This window comes from Strigops habroptila, chromosome 5, assembly GCF_004027225.2.
Source record: "Strigops habroptila isolate Jane chromosome 5, bStrHab1.2.pri, whole genome shotgun sequence".
In the NCBI taxonomy this organism is placed as follows: Eukaryota; Metazoa; Chordata; class Aves; order Psittaciformes; family Psittacidae; genus Strigops; species Strigops habroptila.
In genome coordinates, this window is record NC_044281.2 from 65,085,593 (window position 1) to 65,104,769 (window position 19,177).

Below are 19,177 nucleotides of genomic sequence, written 5' to 3' on the forward strand. Positions count from 1 at the left end.
TGAAATAACAAATAGGGTCAAATCCAGGCGCTATGAAGGCAAAACTCCCACTGAAGTGACTAAACTTCCACAGAAGTCAATGGCAATTTTACATGGAAAAGGACTTCAGGACCTGTCCCACTGCAACGAAGGGTCTGATCTGAGGGGTTCAGAACTCACAGTTGGTGGGAGTTGCAAATGGTCAGCTTTGTATTGGGATCAGGCCCCCTGACTGCAGAAAAGAAACATGAATAGTTGTTGCAATGCCGAAGTCCCTACTGTAATGTTAATTAAAGTATAATGAAGATAGCATACATTCTGTCATCAAAAGCTTCAGCATCTAATCATTCAAAGTAGCACTGACAACAGATAGCCTTGCAAAATACGAAGTAGATAGACTTTGAAAAAATTAAACATGCACTATCCTTCAAATTCCTAAGAAGTCTTGTATTTTGTCATCTAAAGAATCTTCTCTTGCTGTTTCTTATAAAATTAATACTGAGACCCTTTCTAAAATATTTATGGATACATATACATTTCATAAGAAAAATTGTATCATATAAATATTTCTCACAGAAGCTGCAGAGATGGTGTGAGCAAAAAACTCCCTTCTGGGATTTTAGTAAAAGCAGATCTCACAAAGGATCTGGAAAGAAAAAAAAAACAACCTTATATTAATGTAGTCTCATATATCCATGGTTATAATACTGATCTGGTCATCACAGAGAAATTTATTTATGTAAGTAAAAAAAAAGAAAAACCAACCAAAAAAATGAATGTCACAGGTTTCATGTACTATAGAAGAAGGTATAAAATGGGATGTGTGCACATACACAGACAGACAGACAGATGAAAGAGATGTAAAAATCAGGATTCAAGGATGAAGCACAATTTTAACACATTAGCTGATGATTCTGAATGCTGGAGGTACTCCCTGCAGCAAGCATCCTTCTGTATGCACTGAAAACACCACACATCCCAGTTCATTTTAAATCATAAATTAAATAACCAAATGCTTACAGCCCTTACAGTGAGATAACATCAGGCGGAACGCTGCGAGGAATAGATCTGGCATTTTCACATAAAGCATTATCTTTGGTACAAGTACACCAGGCAGGACATTTTGGCTTCACTGGTTTCTTCCCTTCAGTCAGCAAAAGCACAGATAAAAGGCATAAGAAATAAGCAATTCTTCTAAAGGGTCTGCTGGCATTTCCCATTCTTTTGATCCGCTCTCGTTCCAGCCAGTTGAAAGAATATCCCAAAACATGAACAGGGGTTCTTTATTCAGCCATTGGATGTCTTTCTATAAGTCCAGGTCAATATTTGTCTCAGCTTTCTCAACCCTTTTCTTTCTCTTTCACTCTGTTTTTGTAGTCAGAAACCTGCAGCTGATCTGTATGTTTCCACTCACTCAGGCAACGTACTGCTCAGAGAAGAGACCTGCGAGGTGCTGTAAGATGGGGAAAATCCAACTGGCTGAAGGGAGAGAAAAAAAAAAAAAAAAGGGAAAAAAAAAAAAAGACTTGCATCACCACAAAAACACTGAGCACAACACGGCATTAGATTGCAAAGTGATGTAACTGAGAAATACACTGCTTTCTGTTTTCACAGGGAGGCCCTTTCCCTGCTGCCAAAAATAGTACAGCATTATGTTTTGCTGGTGGGTGGGTGAGGGGGTGTGGGGGGAGAAATCAGTCATCTCCTACTGGATCCCTACAACCTCGTGAACCTCTGAGAATTATGCTTCACATATTGCAAGCAGCAGAACTGACGGCAGTATCCACAGGAAAATGAAATCGAGTGAAACCATCAAAAGCCTTGCTGCAAAAGCTGTTAGATTAATTCTTATCCTTAGCCCTTATTGCACATATTTGTATCACTGAAAAACAAGCTGCCACACATGGAAAATATTACAATGTATGAGAGAATGCCTACAACTGTCATTCCTAAACAAAATATTTTCTCATGCAAAATAGACCCCAACTGCCTTTTTTCTTTTTTAATTTTTTTATTTTTTCTTTTTTTAAGAAAAAGAACCATTCTTATTTGTTACATGTTTTCTGAGCTGGTAAAATAAAGTGGATCAAAATGGACAATAATTAAAAGTTCAAGTTAAAAAATGTATTTGCTTGGGACTAGTTTGATCATTTTAGACGGAAGGAAGAAAAAAAAGAAATTTGTTATTTAAACACCAGCTATGTTAAGCCTGTAGTTAAGAACGGACCTTCCTCGAAAAGTGACAGGGTAGGGACAGATCTTGATGGTATAATGAACCTTCATAATACTGCGTGGAGGCTGCAGTTGAAATCAGTGCTAGGTGCAGCATGAACACTGTGAGATAGTCCTCAGCCTGATGACTTTACAGTAAACTACATTAAATATTTTATAGGGAACTTAAGCAGCACCTAAGTGTTATTACATAAAGAATGGTAAGACAAAACTAATGAATGCCAAATAGCTGGAAAGCCATATGGGATTATTTTATTTTTTTCCAACATAGGATTGCTATTAGAAGAGTTTTGCAAACTTTAACAGATCTTGACACTTCCCCGTCAGACTGGCAGCACTGTTTATGTTACACAGATCAAAAGCCTACTAGAGTTGAACCTGTGGTACAGGAGTTTAATACAGTTATGTTCACTATGGGCTCCTTCACGTAGGTGCTGTCTCCTCAACAGAAGATACTTGATCTCCTGATGAGGAGATCCCTCTTGATGGTAGATTTAGGAAGGTAGATATGAGGAATAAATTCTTTACTATGAGGGTGGTGAGGCACTGCAACAGGCTGCCCAGAGAAGTTGTGAATGCCTCATCGCCTCATCCCTGGCAGTGTTCAAGGACAGGCTGGATGGGACTTTGAGCAACCTGGTCTAGTGGGAGATGTCCCTGCCCGTGGCAGGGGGGCTGGAACTACATGATCTTTAAAGTCCCTTCCAACCCAAACCATTCTATGATTCTATGATTCTGGTTACTCCTCCTTTGATTCCACAAGGCCACCTGGCTCTGGCCCATTGCTCCTGCTCTACAGGCCATGGAATCTCAAGACCAACACTGGGCCATGTCTGTCTCCCTCAGGAACAGCGCCAGCAAGGCCCTAGTGCATACTCAGCAATGGGTGCCCAGCAGGAACTTCATATGCTGTGGGTGAAAGATGGCAAGGGGGAACAACACCCTGAAAAACTGCAAGAAACTCAGTGCATAGCTACTAGGCAGGATGCCAGCGTTGCTGAATCCTTGCCCAGGCAGTGGCCTAGGTCTGTCTCCCCGGGATGAGAGGAGACCCACAGAGCTCATGCCATGTGGTGGGACTGCATCCTCTGAGGGACTGGGGATGGCCAGAAATGTCAAGAAAGCTTTCAGAGGCAGAAGGCCACCTCCAGAGGCCATGCTGGGAAAGGACTCCAGTGCCTGTGCATGGGCACGCTCCCTGCCAGGCACCTGTGCCTGCAGAAGAAAGGGCAGCTCACGCTTTCCCAGCTCCCTTGCTCTCTGTGTTGTGTTTTGTAAAGCTCTTTATTAATTTAAGTGCAGGCCCATGTTTCCACTCTTAAGAAAATCTTCCCTGTCAGCAGTCTCTCCTGAAGCAGGACTGACTTCAACTAGGAGTGACACAGAGCTGTGTTACTTCTGAGCCCTTCCACCTTCAATAAGAAAACAGTACAGAATTATAGTAACCAAAGCACTGAAATCATTGTAAAGCAAATACAAATGCCTTCCCCTGGGTATAAAGGTTACTTCTTGCTCTGGAAATGATCTAATTGTACAACGGGGAAAGAAGCTGGACTTGTGGGGCTTGCGTAAGTAGGGTACACCATCTCCTCCGCTCTGAGATGTCCAAAGGCACAGACTTTGGTGAGGTGAGAACAGAAAATTCTCTAACTTTTTTTCTGAAAGAGAAGAAGCCTGTTGTTGTTTGTTTATTCCTGGCAAAGCTACCCATTGCCATGGCAATATTTTGCCATTGATGGTGAAACCCCGTGTTTCATTTCCTTCAGCTCATTCACTGAAACCCGCCATCAATTACTTAAGCATTTCTTTTTAATTAATACTCCAGCCACACTGTGAATCTCCTGAAAACTTTGCAGTGGAGTGGGTTTGGGGTAACGGAAGCACACTCTGCAACAGAGCAGTAATCCAGCTTCACTTTTGTCCACGCAGAGAACTGCCTGGAAGTTAGTCTCCTATTCCAAACTACATGCCAAAACAACCGCTTTTTCCAAAATTGCAAATATTACGAATATTTATAACAGCTCTGTCAAAGGAAAGGCATAAATCACATTTTCCAGGGTCCTTCTGTGCCAAGCTCAGCATCTCATTTCTTGCCATGTAGTAGTTTAAAAAGAAATGGGTTCATGGAATTTCGGTGGCATAGCTCTCTCCAGGCATTCCAAGGTTTGGCTCACCCTTTGCCTAGGCCATCCCTATTGGTTCCTGGCTAAGGGAGCAGGCAGTGCCTTCCTGTGCCCACACCCCTAGGTCCCCAGGTCCCCACCAGCTTGTTTTTGGTGGGTGTTTCAGGTATCAATTAGGCACAATGTGATTCAAACTTATTTATTTCTCTCTCAGCAACGTTTCGGCGGGCGGAAGGGAGGTGTGAGGGAGTTGTGGCTTGCGTTACTCGGTCTGCTCTAGCGGACCAATCTTCACCTCGCCGTGCACCGGCGGTGCTCGCTAGCAAGACATGTTCCAGTGCGGGCAGGGGTACACCGCGCTGCTGGCTCGGTTTCGGTGCCGGGCAAGCCAGCAGGTCCTGAGACGGACCTAAGCGGGACACCCAGCACCACTGCCCCGCGGCCCCGGCGTGCCTGAGGAGGTCGCGGCTGAGGGGACCAGGCGGGGCTGAGGGAGTCGGGGCTGAGAGGGCCGGGCCGGGACTGAGGAGGCCGGGCGGGGCGGAGGGGGCCGGGCGGCGCTGCCCTCACCCGCGCGGTATCCCGGCAACCTGCCCGCCGCAGTCCCGCTCGCTCGCCGCGCCACCTCGGTTTAGCCGGAGCAGGTCCAAGGAAAAGCCCCCAAGGAGAAGGCGCGGAGGTCAGGCGGGGTGCGCCCTTGCCCTGGCTTCCCCTGCGCCTTCCCCATGCTCCTCCGGTGCCCCGCGAGGATTTGTGCCTTCCCGGTAACAACAGGGAGTGACACACCGCTGCCCTGGGCACGGCAGATTTCCGTATTTCCTGCGCTTTAGTACTGTGCTGTGATATCTCACCTCTTTAATTCTGACCAGAGCTAAGCCTTAGTGACTTAGCGACCACATAGGCGCTCTGGACGGTAAGAATCAAATAGCTTATTTCTTCCATTGTCTCCAAACTGTTCGGTAACAAAAATTTTTTATAATAATCATGTAATGACAAGCTTGGTGCAGGTATATGGCAGTCAAAAATAAAGATACTTTAGCTAGCTGTCATTAGCGGTATTCATCACCTACCATTACTCGTGTTCCTTGGTCAGACTTAGCACAACTTTTGTGGCTTGGTTTCTACAGCAAACATAGGCATTTCTTATTATTAATAGTTACTAAAAATACGTTTTTAGCAAGTATTCTCGAGTATCTGGTTAAAATGTGAATACTTCAATGAGTAAACCTGTTTGCTAAAATATTTGAGGAAAGCAAACACAAACGGCCAGGACATTGAGCCAAAATTTTTTTTTTTAATATATTTAATACTATTTTTGAGGGATTAACTCTTCTCCATTGACTATATTTGTATATTTGCCTTAGCCCAATATGTTTTCATTACGAGCATATGACAAAATTTTAATAAGCTTCCCGTGGTTTCATGCTCACTACATTTCCCTTTGCAGACGCATATGCTGTTAGAGTTATCCTTTATTTCACTCTGCTTTCAGAAAACTGTGTTGCCTTTTCTATGCTTGGGATGAGCTGCCTGCATATACGTGGCCTAATCCAAACTCCACTGATGATGAGGGTGAGACTTTACTGAACTTCATTGTGCTTGGTGTTAAGTCCATAATTTCACCCCACACAGATGCACAATAGTCCAAATCACACGCCGATATTCATGAGCCTCCTAAAGAACAAAACATTGTCATTGCTGTGTTACCACTGTGCTTGGAGCAGAAGGATTTTGAGATCAAAGACTCCTACATTTCATGAGTCTGAGTTTTTGCTCTCTCAGTGCCACCCTTTTAAGAAATTCTGCAGCAAATGGCAAATCTGAAGCAGCTGAGACCAAGGCTGTACTTTCAATAAACAGAAGCAAGTCTTCTGAATTCTAAACAGTTCTGAAAAGACTAGGCTTCCTGGTGGATCTGGCACCAAGAGCCATTGCCAGGAAGAGGCCTTCTGCAGGTTAGGCATAATAAAACTCGAGATGCCTTTACAACAGCTCACAGCACAGACCAGCTTGGGAATGATCACAGGGCTGCCCAGAACGTTTTATTTGGAAAGTTCTTCTGACTTTACCCTGTCCTGTTATACAGGTCTGTTATTACGGGTATTCTTCTTTATTACACAACAAGAGTTTCATTAAAAGCAGAACCATCAGGCTGGACCCTGTGTCAAAAAGCTGAGGAAATGGCTACTTTATTGCTGCCAACTTCAGAGGAAAGAAAAACTTGGAGGGTGGCCCCCTTTCTCTTGCATAAAGTAGCCAGTTCACACTTCTCATACGCAAAATTGTATGGTTATGCAGAGCACCTTCTTCACTGAGCACATCCTGGTGACTGTGCAGGTAGCACTAGGACTGCTTGCTGGCTTAGGTACACCAGAATTTGACCAGTGACAAGAGGTATGTCAGGAGAGATGTACTGTTATCTGTACTGTTAGCATTCTCTGAGAAAAACAGATGTGCAATGTATTTCATCCAATGAGAAGCTAGACAAAATTAATCTGTTTAGGTTTTATTTTCTTACAAGCGAGGACTTCCAACATCTTTATGATTCTTGATTCTTTATTTTTTTAATTGCAGGTTTTTAATAGTAAAGAATATTAAATATTACCTCGAAGACACTTTAAAGTGATAGGATTTCTACCCATTGTGATTTTTAAATGGCTCTCTCAGGCTGGGAAGGACCTTGGGAGGATACCTCATGCAACTTCCTGGGTAACTGAGAGTGATAAAGGCTAAGCTAGGTAAGAAGTAGCCAAAATGTACTATGTTTTGATATCACATTACTTTTAAATCACTATCACAAAATATTAAGGACCTAATCCATCATCTTTGAACAGCTGATACTGACAATACTTCTGAAACGAAGTGTGTTTGCATGTTCTGTGGGATACTCATTCATGCCGGTCTGACTATTTTCCAAGGTAGGCAAGTAAGTGCCACAACTCAGTGGCTTTACCTTGTGTAAGTAAAGAACAGAACAAAGTATCAAACAGAAAAATCCATTAACTGTCACTCAGGTCAGACATAGACATAACCTCAGTTATTGGATTGGCCCTTCACTGCGAGAAAGAACCCACAAATCCTATAAATCTTGTTATGTAGTCAGCCCCAGTTTCCTCTGAGGTTGTCTATTCCTGTTTTTCCAAATGAGATTTGATGCCTCTATAAATCCCAGAGCCAGAATTCCTCAGCTCTTCCCCAGCTTGTGCATTGTCTTCCAGCAGAGTGGGACCAGTTTCTTTCTCAGGTTTTTAAAAGGCTCATAGGCTCTGTTACAAAGCAGTGTGCTTTGCAGCACACAATCCAGCAGCCTGAAGTTAACTGCTCTCCTGAATACTAGCCACTTTTCTCCATTCTTAAACAAATAGTTCCTGTTTTGTTTCTATTATCTCTGTTTTGCCTTGAAAATGCTAACAATGGATATTTGGGGAGGAACAGGAAGCATACAAGCTCAAGAGCAAACGAGAGCCCAATTCAAAGATCATGAAGCTGTGCTACTTCAAGGTTCACAGCAGGAACTGGGACCACACCTAATACAAAGGGAAGTATTAAGAAAGGAAATAATAAAAAAGAACACCCGTTTTTCACTTCTTGCAGAAATCTGAACTTTCTCAATCTTTCATGAAAACTTTCAAGAAAATTTGCCTTTAGTTAATTTCTACTCTGATAAGATCAACATCTCATCATGTGTGCAAGGCTGGAAATGGGGATACTTTTCAGCCAGAAAACACGCCTCTCCACTTCAGCGGCTCTAACGTCAGACTCACCACCTAGCATGCATCCTACTGTAGTAGTGCCCTCTATATGAACCTCTCAGGCAGGAAAAGTCATGTTCAAATATGCAAATTACTTTTTTGCCCTTTTTTTCCCCCCTACATAGCCTGATCAGACGTTAAAAGCATGATACTACTCAGAGAAGCTATGCTGAATTTATAATTGGAAATGGTCTGATGACTTCTGAAGAAACTGATGTGGTGATATTGAGAAGGTATTTCTGTGCAATGCTTTCCTTAATGGGACAGTTTCTCACTTCCGCACTCTTCCATGGGCTCTTGGTTCTGCTCTCTTCCACAGGTTGCTACCTGTGCTTCTGGCCCTAATGCTATTCTCTAAACTGGGTTAAATAAATGGTCTGGTAAAAGAACAAAAACCAAACCAAACCCTAAACAAGCCAAAATCCTTCCAAAACAAAACAAGAATTGCTAAAGCAATAGGACAAAATATGAATCTCATAAAATGCCCTAGCATTTAGCTAGTGTTTAAAAGTTATCATCCAACTGGAGGACAGACCCTCAACAGGTGTATATGAACTGCCACTTGATAATTATCATCTCCACTCTGCCAGCCCCTTGCACTATTTATTAATCTAGTAATGTTCATAGGAGGTATCCTTCATGCCTACAGTAAAATTAAGAGGGATAGAAAATCCAGTCCAGTAAGAACCCTGTATCCAAAACAAAATGTCCCAGATTTTCTAGCATGAGCAAGTGCTTTCTACAGACCCAAAACAACATACCACTGTCACTGTAGCTAAATGCCATTTAATTGGCAGCTAGAAAAGTCTATAATACATTTCTTCATGGAAAAATGTTTGAGCTCTTCCAGTTTGCCAAGATGCTAATTAAAAACAGACGGCATGTTATAAAATCCTTTCCTTGACCTGCGCTCTCTTATATTGCCCTTCTGTACTTTTTTCATGGCATTGACTCCCTGCAGAATTATTCTAATCTTCCTAAACTTGTATTTATTTTTCTGTGGACAGCAAAAAAAAATAATGAAATGTTGTTTATTTAAATATACATAGGAAACTTATTTGTTACATGTCAGGCTTTTGAGGAGAGAATCTTTACTTGTTAAAAACAGTTTTCTATATCCTGAATAATTCACAATGAAATAAATCTTAGCACCACAAAGTCACTGAAATAGTTCAACTACAAGCCTCTCTGGAGTGCCACTGACATAATGAATTGCACAATGAGAAAGACGTGCCTCATCAAACACATTATTGTTTCATCAGTGCTAATCAAAATGCTTTACAAAGCAGGAATTTGGATCAGCACTGAAACATTTTAAGGGGTTGGTGGTGGTAGCCCCACAAGTGTATTTTACTACTGTTTTTATTGTTCTTAACAATTCAAGAAATTTGGAAAAAATACCTTATTTTGGTAAGACTTAATCGCTTTTATCTCAAAGAAATACTAGATCTGCTGACATCCCACCCTACCCTACCCTATGGTGAGCACACTGCCACTGCACAAGCCCAGCACAGATTCTCCATCAAATAAGATACTGTATCAAGCTGAACGCCCTGGTCCCTTTTTCTTGTGAACCACATCTCCCTGCAGACGAGACTTTGGAGGGCTGAAGAAGTCTGCCACATCTGCTTGCTCATATGCCAACATGCTATCTACTTGGTAGAGCTTTAAGAAATGTTTTGCTCTTTTGGCTGCTGGCTCTCTCTCTCTGCAGTGGGAGAGCAAAACCAGCACAACATCGTTATCTAAGAACTGGCTGTAGTTTTAAATGTAATTTTCATAGCAACAGGGAGATACATGTTTTAGTTATGACTGCTCAGAAGCTACAGAATTTTCCCTACCTTGAGTATGATAACATTCCCATTTGAGCTTACAATGCTTCCTATAGTTCACTTTTCTAAGACAACAATCCAAATTCCAGCTGCTTAGACACCGATCACTTTCAGGCATCTGCAAGTTTCCACTGTTGCTGCCCTTGTGATTTAGGCAAAGAGTCATTAAAACTGGAGGGCCTAATTCCCAGCCTCAATATAATACATCAGTAGGAAGTAATAAGCTCCTTCATGAAGCAATATAGCTTTCCAGCTAAATAAATGGCACACACTACTGATTAAACAAAGGCACATGTGGATTTTTTTCCTAAACAATTGCTTTTTAAGCAAACAGATGAATATGTAAGAGAAAAAAAGAGAAGGACAAAAAACCAGGAGTAGGAATCCAGAGAGCATCACAGAAACCAAGATGTTGGACCCCAGGCACTGGAAAGGGGGACCTGAAAGATGTTCTTGGAGCAAGTATTGGCTGAAAAGAGCTCGGAGCTGCAAATAATCTCCTGCTGTTCAATTTGCTATTTACTCAGGGAAATGAATGCTATACATTCTTTGCAAATAAAGACTGAATCAAAGATGCCCAATTCCATTAACAATCTATTTTCTATTTTGTATTTTCTATTGTTTTACAGAACAATCTGAAATAATGACTTTTTAGATAATTGCTCAGGTCAGAAGTAGTAATAATGTGCTACTCTATGTTTCTGACACCTCTGTCTCCCCTCAGGGAGGCACATCTCCATATACACATTAAATATATTAAAAGCTCTCTCTCTCTCAAGAGCTATATATAGCTTTTATTCACAGGCGAGCACCAGAACCACTTATTCATTCTTTTCATGCTTTACCTGCTGTTTTCAAGGCTGCCCTGATGCTAAAAATAGCTTCGCATATTAGAGGAGGGTTGCTATAGATTCAGAATGGGTGATGTTAGGAAGACAGCTAAATCCCTCTTGCCAAGGACATGAAAGATCTGTGTGGATGCGGCTGATGGGCAGCTGTATTATTTATTACCTGTGACCTGGGCTGTGGTGCCCTTTCATAAAGACACTCAGGCTCCAAGGCTGGGGTATTTGTGTTGTTCTAAGACCACACTGAACTGCAAATCAACACAAATCATGGATGTCACCAGAAGTTTAAGGCTTTGTTTTTCATAGTGTAGCGTTAGATCACAGTACGACAGTACTGTCGTGTATTAATAGCACATTAGCTTCTTTTTAACTGGGAAAACAATTTAATATTCTGTTACATGGGCATATTTCTCTGCAGGCACTGATGTCTCCAAGAAAGAAAATAAAAAATTCTTCGGTAGCTGTTCTTACTACAGAGTTGAAAGGATGACAATTCATCATCTATCTGATTACTTTTAAGACAGCAGTGAAATCACATAAAAAATTGTACTATGTACGGTTGTTTTGAACTTCTGGCAGCGTGTCCTCTGACAGTGCTGACAAAGCTAATGTTAATTTTGGAAGTTATCTTCCTGTCTACAATTTAATGGATAGTGCAAGTGAAAAACTGCTTATACATAACTTTCCAAGTCATTTACTGCATAAAACAGTGAAGTGTGCTATAGATTTGCGCATTTGATTGTTTAAGGTTCTGAAACCTACATTTTCAAAATCTGTCTGACAAGAATTTTGGAATCATAGGAAAGATTTTGTCAAGCTTGAATATGCAGAAGTTTGAAGACTCTCTCTAGAACATAGTTATCTCTATACTTTGTAATTAAAAATATCTTAAAATATTTTCCACCTTTTAGAAATCACTTTTCTGCATTGGGAGAATATCGCTGGTTGCATCCTTTCAGGATGATGATAATGAGATTAATGGAGATAAGCAAATGCCTGAATAAGACTTACTTTTCCTTCATAACGTAGTAAAATCTTTCCAAGTGGTAGCAATCTGATCTTGATTTTGAAGGCAAGAAAGAACGGATGGTGAAACATTGGTCCTTAAAGTAACTCCTACCTAGAAACACAGGAGTTTTATTCCACCATACACATTAACATGAAGTAGTCAGAAGAATATTTTCATTTTGTTAACTCAGATTACAGAAACCTGCCAAATACGGACTCTGTAAAAGGCTGAGGTTCAAATAAAGTTAGTTGTACAGGGAAAGTGTGGCATGAATTGACTAAACCAAGATTATTTGTATATATTAAAACAAATCCTAATATAACTTTAAATAATACAATCTTTTAACAACTGCATATTTGAGGACAGTATAATGCAAACATAAGAGAAGATTCCTCTATGCTAAAGGAAATGGTTTTTCACTCAAAACTCACTTCACATCCTGACCCTTATCTTTCATGTGGTTACATTTTATTTCCATTCAAGAAAGGCAGTCATCTAGATACATAACTGTTAACATTTTAACATATTGCCTGCAAATTTAATGTGGTTAGAGCAAGTAGCGGAATCTCCCAAGGTACAAGCTGGAGTATTTATTTTTACTTGCTATACTTTCCTCAGCAGTTTTTTGATTCTGCTTTTTACTTCTAGAGTTGTGGATATTGCAGGGCTCACTGTTGCTGGCTATAAGAAAACATAACTTGATATTTGAAACTAAGACTAATTGTTCCCATTTAGTATAGTTATCCTTCCCGTTCCACTTAGGTGCCATGGAATGAAGAGTATCCTGGCAATACTTTCAATAGAAAGGTAGATACTATTTCAGTACTTTATGTGTGAATGATATCTGTGATTAATTAACACAAAATTGTATTTAATTTGAAATATAACCCCTATTATTTCCAAAATCTAGCAATCAGTAGTATACTTTTACTAATGAATGGTCAGTTCTAGCAGAATGGCTGATGGTATTAATTAAACGATGTGTCACAGTGGTACTCTATAAGCAGGTTCATTAAAAAAGTGAAATAGGAATTTTTACTGATCCACCCTACTTGACTGCTCAGAGCAGCCTGTATCCTTCAGTTTTCATTGAATGATCAGCTATAGATCACCTCAACCCAGATGCTTTCAGCCTCTATGTACAGTTACTATTTTACTACATAAGTAATCCCACTGAAATCATAAGGTGATTATATTATTACAACCTATTATGCATTTTTTACCTTATTTTTTTAAATCTGTGATATTTCAAACATTTGACTACACCACTGTATACTGCAAATAAACTCTGCTATGAAGTATTTTCTTATCTTTAGGACAACCAGTGGAAAACACTGTGATGAACATGCCTGACCAGCTACATAGTACAATTTGCAAGACTGACCTTCTTGATTCCTGGATGAAGATCTCAAATTTTGGTTAAGATGCAATACATCTCAATTTTCTGGAACACGTATGGAGGAATGAGACGTTATTTCTCAATTACATGACATCTTAAACTAAGACTCTGAGGCACTGCTCTCCAGGTTTTCTAGAATGCTAGGTACATGAACAGTGATTAACTGCTTCTGTGACTCAGAAGAGAGTGACTCGTCACTCACTTTTTATATAGAAGACTTCAGATTCCATACATTCAATTGGAAATGATTTGTACCTTTCCTCAATTCTCTCCTTAACTGAATATTCTGAATATACATACATGGTAGACATTATGCACAAAAATGCCTATCAGGAAACAAGGGAATGCATATCTTTTCCATTATAGTTTAAAAGTGCAATGGACTGTAATTTTGCTCACATATTATTTTTATTTTCACAAAATAAATCCAGTGTGAAATGATATACTTAAAAAAACCCCAAAAAACCCCAAAACCAAAAGCCAACAAACCAAAACAAATAAATTGCTTGGTTTCAGTTGGTTGTTCTTTATATTTTTGCTTTATTATATTTTCCTTTTCTTACTTATTATTTTCTTTAATTTTTTTCATCTGATATCAAACTAGAAAAAAACAAATTTCCCTTTTTCTTGGATTTATGTATTTCAATGCCATCAGTTGCTTTCCACCATAGCAGATCTAGACATAAAGTAGGATTAGGCATTCTTTGCTTTCTTAGGAAAATGTTCATACTTGGGGTTATTTAAGCATAACACACTTCTAAAATCTCCTCCAATGAAAACTGGAAAATGTTGGAGGACTTAGTTTCTGTATTCCATTTATTTCAATGCAAGTTGATAAAATTAAGAAGTAGTATTTTGTGCATATTGATAATCACTTTTTAATTAAATTCTTGATAGACGTGTTCATGCATGCCTACATGCATGTGTAATCTTTTAGTGTGCTTTGTTCTCAACAGAGCTGCCAAACTGTAAGCTCTGGAGACCAAAATTACCTGCCACACAACAAATATGGCACTAGCAGTAACAATTAAAGGACACCAGACAGGAGTCTACATAATGTATCTCCAGGGGATTTAAATACTTTACTTAAAAAAAATAACCAAAAACCCAAGCACCAAACCTTAGAGATAACATGGGAGGTTGCTTCCAAGATTTTATTTTTTTAAATGAAAATCTGCTTTATTATTTCCATAACTGAATCAGTCTTTCTAAGGTCATACTGGCACTATTTACAATACACATCTTAACAAGGGCTTGCAACCTAGTTTATTTTAATGATATTTTTTGAAGTTAACAGAAATCTCAGGATCAAGGTTGTTGCTATGAATGTTCCCTTAAGTACAACAGAATGAATGAACAAAACAATCTGGTTTTCAAGATATTATGATAAGATTCTTACATAACTCTGTAGTCAGAGTTAAGAAAACTAAAATAGATGTTAAAAATTAAGTTAGTTATTCATGTATCTGTGATTCATTAGTGTGTTAAGAGTGTGAGTGATGCTACCATCAAATAAAGTGTTAAGCATAACTTAAACTACTTCAGACCATGATAATGAAGATTAAGGTTGCTCCTCTGCCAACAGTAACAAAATCATTATTTTGTGAACTGCGCTTAAAGTTGAGAGGCCTTATCTGCATCACAGGAGGTGGGGCTAACGGAATAAATCAGGTTAAACTATATTTTCTAACTCTGTGGCCTAAACTGGGGTTCTATTTACCAAACTGACCAACTAAGAATAAGGGTGCAATTTCCTCATATTTTGCTCCTTGGGAGATTATCATATCAACTGACAGTTTCAACTCCACTTCTAATAAAATCTCTGCATTTTTTTTTTTTTTTTTTTTTTTTTTTTAAATCCTGTTGGCAGAACAAGCTTAATTTGGAATTTGAGATGTGCACTGTCCTCTTCTTGAGCTTTGCCTTAGTGTTTATAAAACTAATTCTCGAAGTTTGGTCTCCAAGTAAGTGCTCTGTAGACGGCCAACAAAACCACTTCTTTAAGATAGTCTGACAGTGCATTAAGCAATAAGTAGTTGTGGAGGTTTGCAGTGATTTCTTCGCCCTAGAAATACAGGAGCCTGGAATAAGAAAAGTCCATGGGTCAAATTCTACTTCACACAGCCTTCTAAAATTCCATCATCTGTTGGGTCTGCCTTTAGTTACACAGAATTGGTGACAGATTTTTAAAAGAACCAAGTTTTCTAAATTGTTTATCATATTGGAAGCCTTAAGTGTTCCAGAAATTCTGTCCCCACACAGTGTATCTCCATTGATCTCCAATGGTGTTAAACAGGAATAATTAAGAGCAAAATTTCCACTGATAATTGGAATTTAGGAAATTCTATACTCCTATAATAGGATTAGATATCATATTATTATATCTATTTTATCTTATTAACAAATACAATGCAATACAATGATTGCAGTTACTTATATAAAGGTCTGAGATTTTGGAACAAGGGAGGAAACTGATGAACAATCAGGTGCTATCTTTTCAAAGGCACTTTTCTAACAATGATTACACACTGAAACAGTAATTGCAACTTCAAAATAGCATAAAACACCACAGCTGCTCTTGAAATAATGGACATAGCACAAGCCTATGATATTTTCTGTAACTGACTCTATACTGGAAAAGATTTTAAATCCAGAAGTGCTTTTATTGAACAAATTACTCTGTCAGCCAAACAAATAAAACTGCATTTGCCTTTTAGCACAGCAACATTGACATCTAGTGGCTAGTTAAACTCCACATTTGATATCCTTTATGACAAAAAAACATGGAAAATACCGTTTACTGAATGTGACAAAATAAACATGCATTGCAACAGCCTGCTCTCTTTACATAGCCTCTAGATGAATACCAAATGATGGTAGCCTTTAATGACCAGTCTGGAGTAACCAGTCCCAGTGAAGAGAACTGGTGAGCATGAGCCATTGCCCCTCAGCACAGCCTCACTGTTTTTTCTTGATCGTCAGCAAGTCTTAGGCTTGGGAGTCAGCTGCCTGACTGAAGTGTAAACCTTGCTCTGGATGCTTGCTGTGAGGCATAGTGCATCTGCAAAGTTTTACCCAGGTACCTCTAAAAGAAGAACTACAATTACTGAACATGATGCTACTGGCATATGTGAATGTCCATTTTTAGTTCTACTTTACTTTCTACAAATTACTAGGGGGCTTCAGAGAGTAGGAGATGAAAATCAGGAACATGACAGATGCTGCGAGACAGTTCGTACTATGAAGACACGAAAATAAATGTTTTGGCAACCTACTTCATAGACATGTAGAAGATAGCAAGGTGCCAACATCAAATAATGTTAGTCTAATTTCCTCATTTTTCAACAAAGTAACTGGCTTAATGGAGAAAGAGGAAAGATAAATCTCAATTTTACTAGCATTCTTGATGGTTCCACATTACTGTCTCATAATCAAACTCAGATGTACATGACAAAAGTACATGGCCCCTACCAGTGGTAGCTGCCTCTTCTGGCCTGCTGGCAAAGCTGCTTGATTTGCTTCATTTAAAATTGGACCCATTTTTTAATTGGCTAACCAAACTAATTTTGACCAAACAAATCAGAGGCTGTTGAGTTTAAGCAACTTTACCAGATCTTAGGAGGCAATAATCTCCTGCAGAAAGGTTGGACTTGATGATCTAAAAGGTCTTTTACAACCTAGTTCATTCTAAGGCTGGGGTATTTCTTCCTAGCTAAATACTTTCAAGGACAAAACAGCTATGCTTAGCATTTATTAAAATATAGAGAGAACTCTGAGCCTGAAGGAGAGCAATAAAACATATAAAAGTTCTCAAAAATGTAACCTATATGGAAAGGTTGAAGTACTTTCATTTCCTTAGATTCAAAAAGGTAAGACTGTGGGCATATATGTCTTCCAATATTTAAAGATTTGTTATTCAAACGATGATAAATTCTTTCTTTCTGTACCAACTAGTGTAGGGCATTAAGAAATTATCTCCAGTAGCAACAAAGGAGATTTATCTTAGCTATTAGGAAAAAAAACTATATACCTAAGAGGTTAATAGATTAAGCTATTTATGCTGTGAAATCTCCTATACTAGAAGATTCTAGGAATGGCTCAGTAAGTATATCAGAAATGATTTTTTGAATTTTGCATCTCCATGATTTAATACCTTCTTTTGGTACATACATGTTGATAAAAGTATTAAGCATTCTGGATACACTAGGTCTCAAACTCAGCCCATTTCTAGATTTAGGGCAGGAATAAAGTAAGAACTACAGTGATGTTGTCTCCTTTGTGGGCCATGAAGTTCAGGGCTACTGTAATTTAAGAGTATAGTTTCACATTACTACTAAGCTGATCTAACAGAGTGCTGCTGCTAAAAGGTCTGCCCTTGTTTCTCACCTTCCCCTTCCCTCCTGTCCCAGTCTTCCATCCCCAACCCTTTTTTTTTGCACCACCACTGTTACTCATCAGACACTACAGCAGGATAGTCAGAAGAGCTAGAATGACAGAAATTAAAAACTGCAGTTCAGCAGAAGTGGTCAGATGAGCACTAGCAACAGTTCAAGAAAAGGAATGCTCTCTTCAGCGGCAGCCAACCCATAGATGTACCTGTTACTGAAAACTGTGCTCCTAAGGTTTGGTCGTAAAATCATTGAAATGCAACTTAAAACCATAGCACCTACCACCCTGCAAAGAGTTATGCCCACCTCTTCTCTTCTTTCAGTGCTGTGGGACTTGTACGAGAGAAGTATCTTTCTTGGCGTCAAAGCATACAGATGCTAGATTTAAACTATGGAGATACTCCCATAGAATCAAACCATAATGCATGTACTAAGGGCTAAGGACAGGTTCAGTTTCAAATTCCAGTTGGCCAGGAGGCCATTTCTGATCCACTTCCCCAGCTATAGCTTACTGCCACCCACATATAAAAAGCAGTTAGGTGATGCCTGAAAGCAACAGTCAGATATCAGAAAAACATAACATAGTAAGATGAAATTATCTAGTTGATATTCTCAAAAGAGCTGTTTAGAAAATAACTGCAGCATCTACAATGGTTGCAACAATTGGACTTACTGCAGAGTTTTCCTCTGTCCAGAAACTTATTTTTTCTATATGCAATCTTTTGCAGACACAGCACAATGCCAAGAGATTCAGGAATTGTAAATCCTTCCTCTACCTTTTCCACTTTTCTTCAAAGTGCATAATCAATGATCTGTTGGCCCAGTTTCCAGAATCATGTCAGGATTCATTCACACTAAAGCAGTCTGTCGTTTCCGTAAGAGAACAACAAAAAGATGCCTGCTATTACAGTTTCGTAGGTATACATTATTTATTTTGAGATATTTAAATTATTAATTAGTATAATTCCATTTTTGCAACAGTCTCTGCTCCTTAGAGGAAACGGGCCACATTCCATAGGATTTCAGCATAACATTGCATACACTCAGATAAGCATATTGCCATACAGTTCCTTTCCACGGGACACTTTAGCATCACCTTTACATCCCTTCAGAGCGATAATAATAAAACGAGTGACACAAATACTAGGTCAGGAGAAAAAAATACTTTTGTTTTTAAAATAGATTCAGTAGCCAAGGTAAAGAAGTACACTATCAACTGTGGCATGTGATTCCCTTACTGTGTAATAGCAAACAGCTACATTTTACAACTTAACGTATTTTACATTAGTAGCATTTCAGTTTTGAAATTTTCCCTGTATTAAGTGTATCTGTGGTTTAAGACTCCAGGAATCAATAACACCACTGGAAAGTCTGATACAGTCCAGAAGAAAATATCTGTGATGAACTAAAGCATTTCAGACCTCAGCAGTCAAAATGCTGGTTCAGGTATTGTGCGCCCTGATCTTTGATGGGAAGCAGTATCAGCACCTTGACAGCTACTTGCTGTATTTGATGACTTAATGTTGAAGATTGGCATTTCCCAGCTAGCTTATGAGAAAACAGTTTTAGCTTACAAAGCTCCTTCCCCTGATGCAACCCACGAGCTCCCAAACTC

At 39.2% G+C, this 19,177-nt stretch overlaps 1 protein-coding gene across 5 annotated transcripts in view; it reads right to left on the reverse strand.

Moving 5' to 3' along the window:
* Positions 1 to 19,177, reverse strand: part of LGI1 (leucine rich glioma inactivated 1) — a 30,861-nt gene that overhangs the window by 11,033 nt on the left and 651 nt on the right. For 3 of the 5 annotated variants that reach the window (XM_030488975.1, XM_030488976.1, XM_030488974.1), the window contains exons 2-3: positions 1,009 to 1,458; positions 554 to 625 (exon numbers count right to left, since the gene is read on the reverse strand). In XM_030488975.1, the coding sequence (XP_030344835.1) occupies positions 554 to 625; positions 1,009 to 1,199 (263 nt within the window). In that variant the 5' untranslated portion in view covers positions 1,200 to 1,458. Of the gene's footprint in view, positions 1 to 159; positions 471 to 553; positions 626 to 999; positions 1,459 to 19,177 lie in introns of those variants that run through there. The other 2 variants (XM_030488978.1, XM_030488979.1) reach the window with 2 other exon arrangements.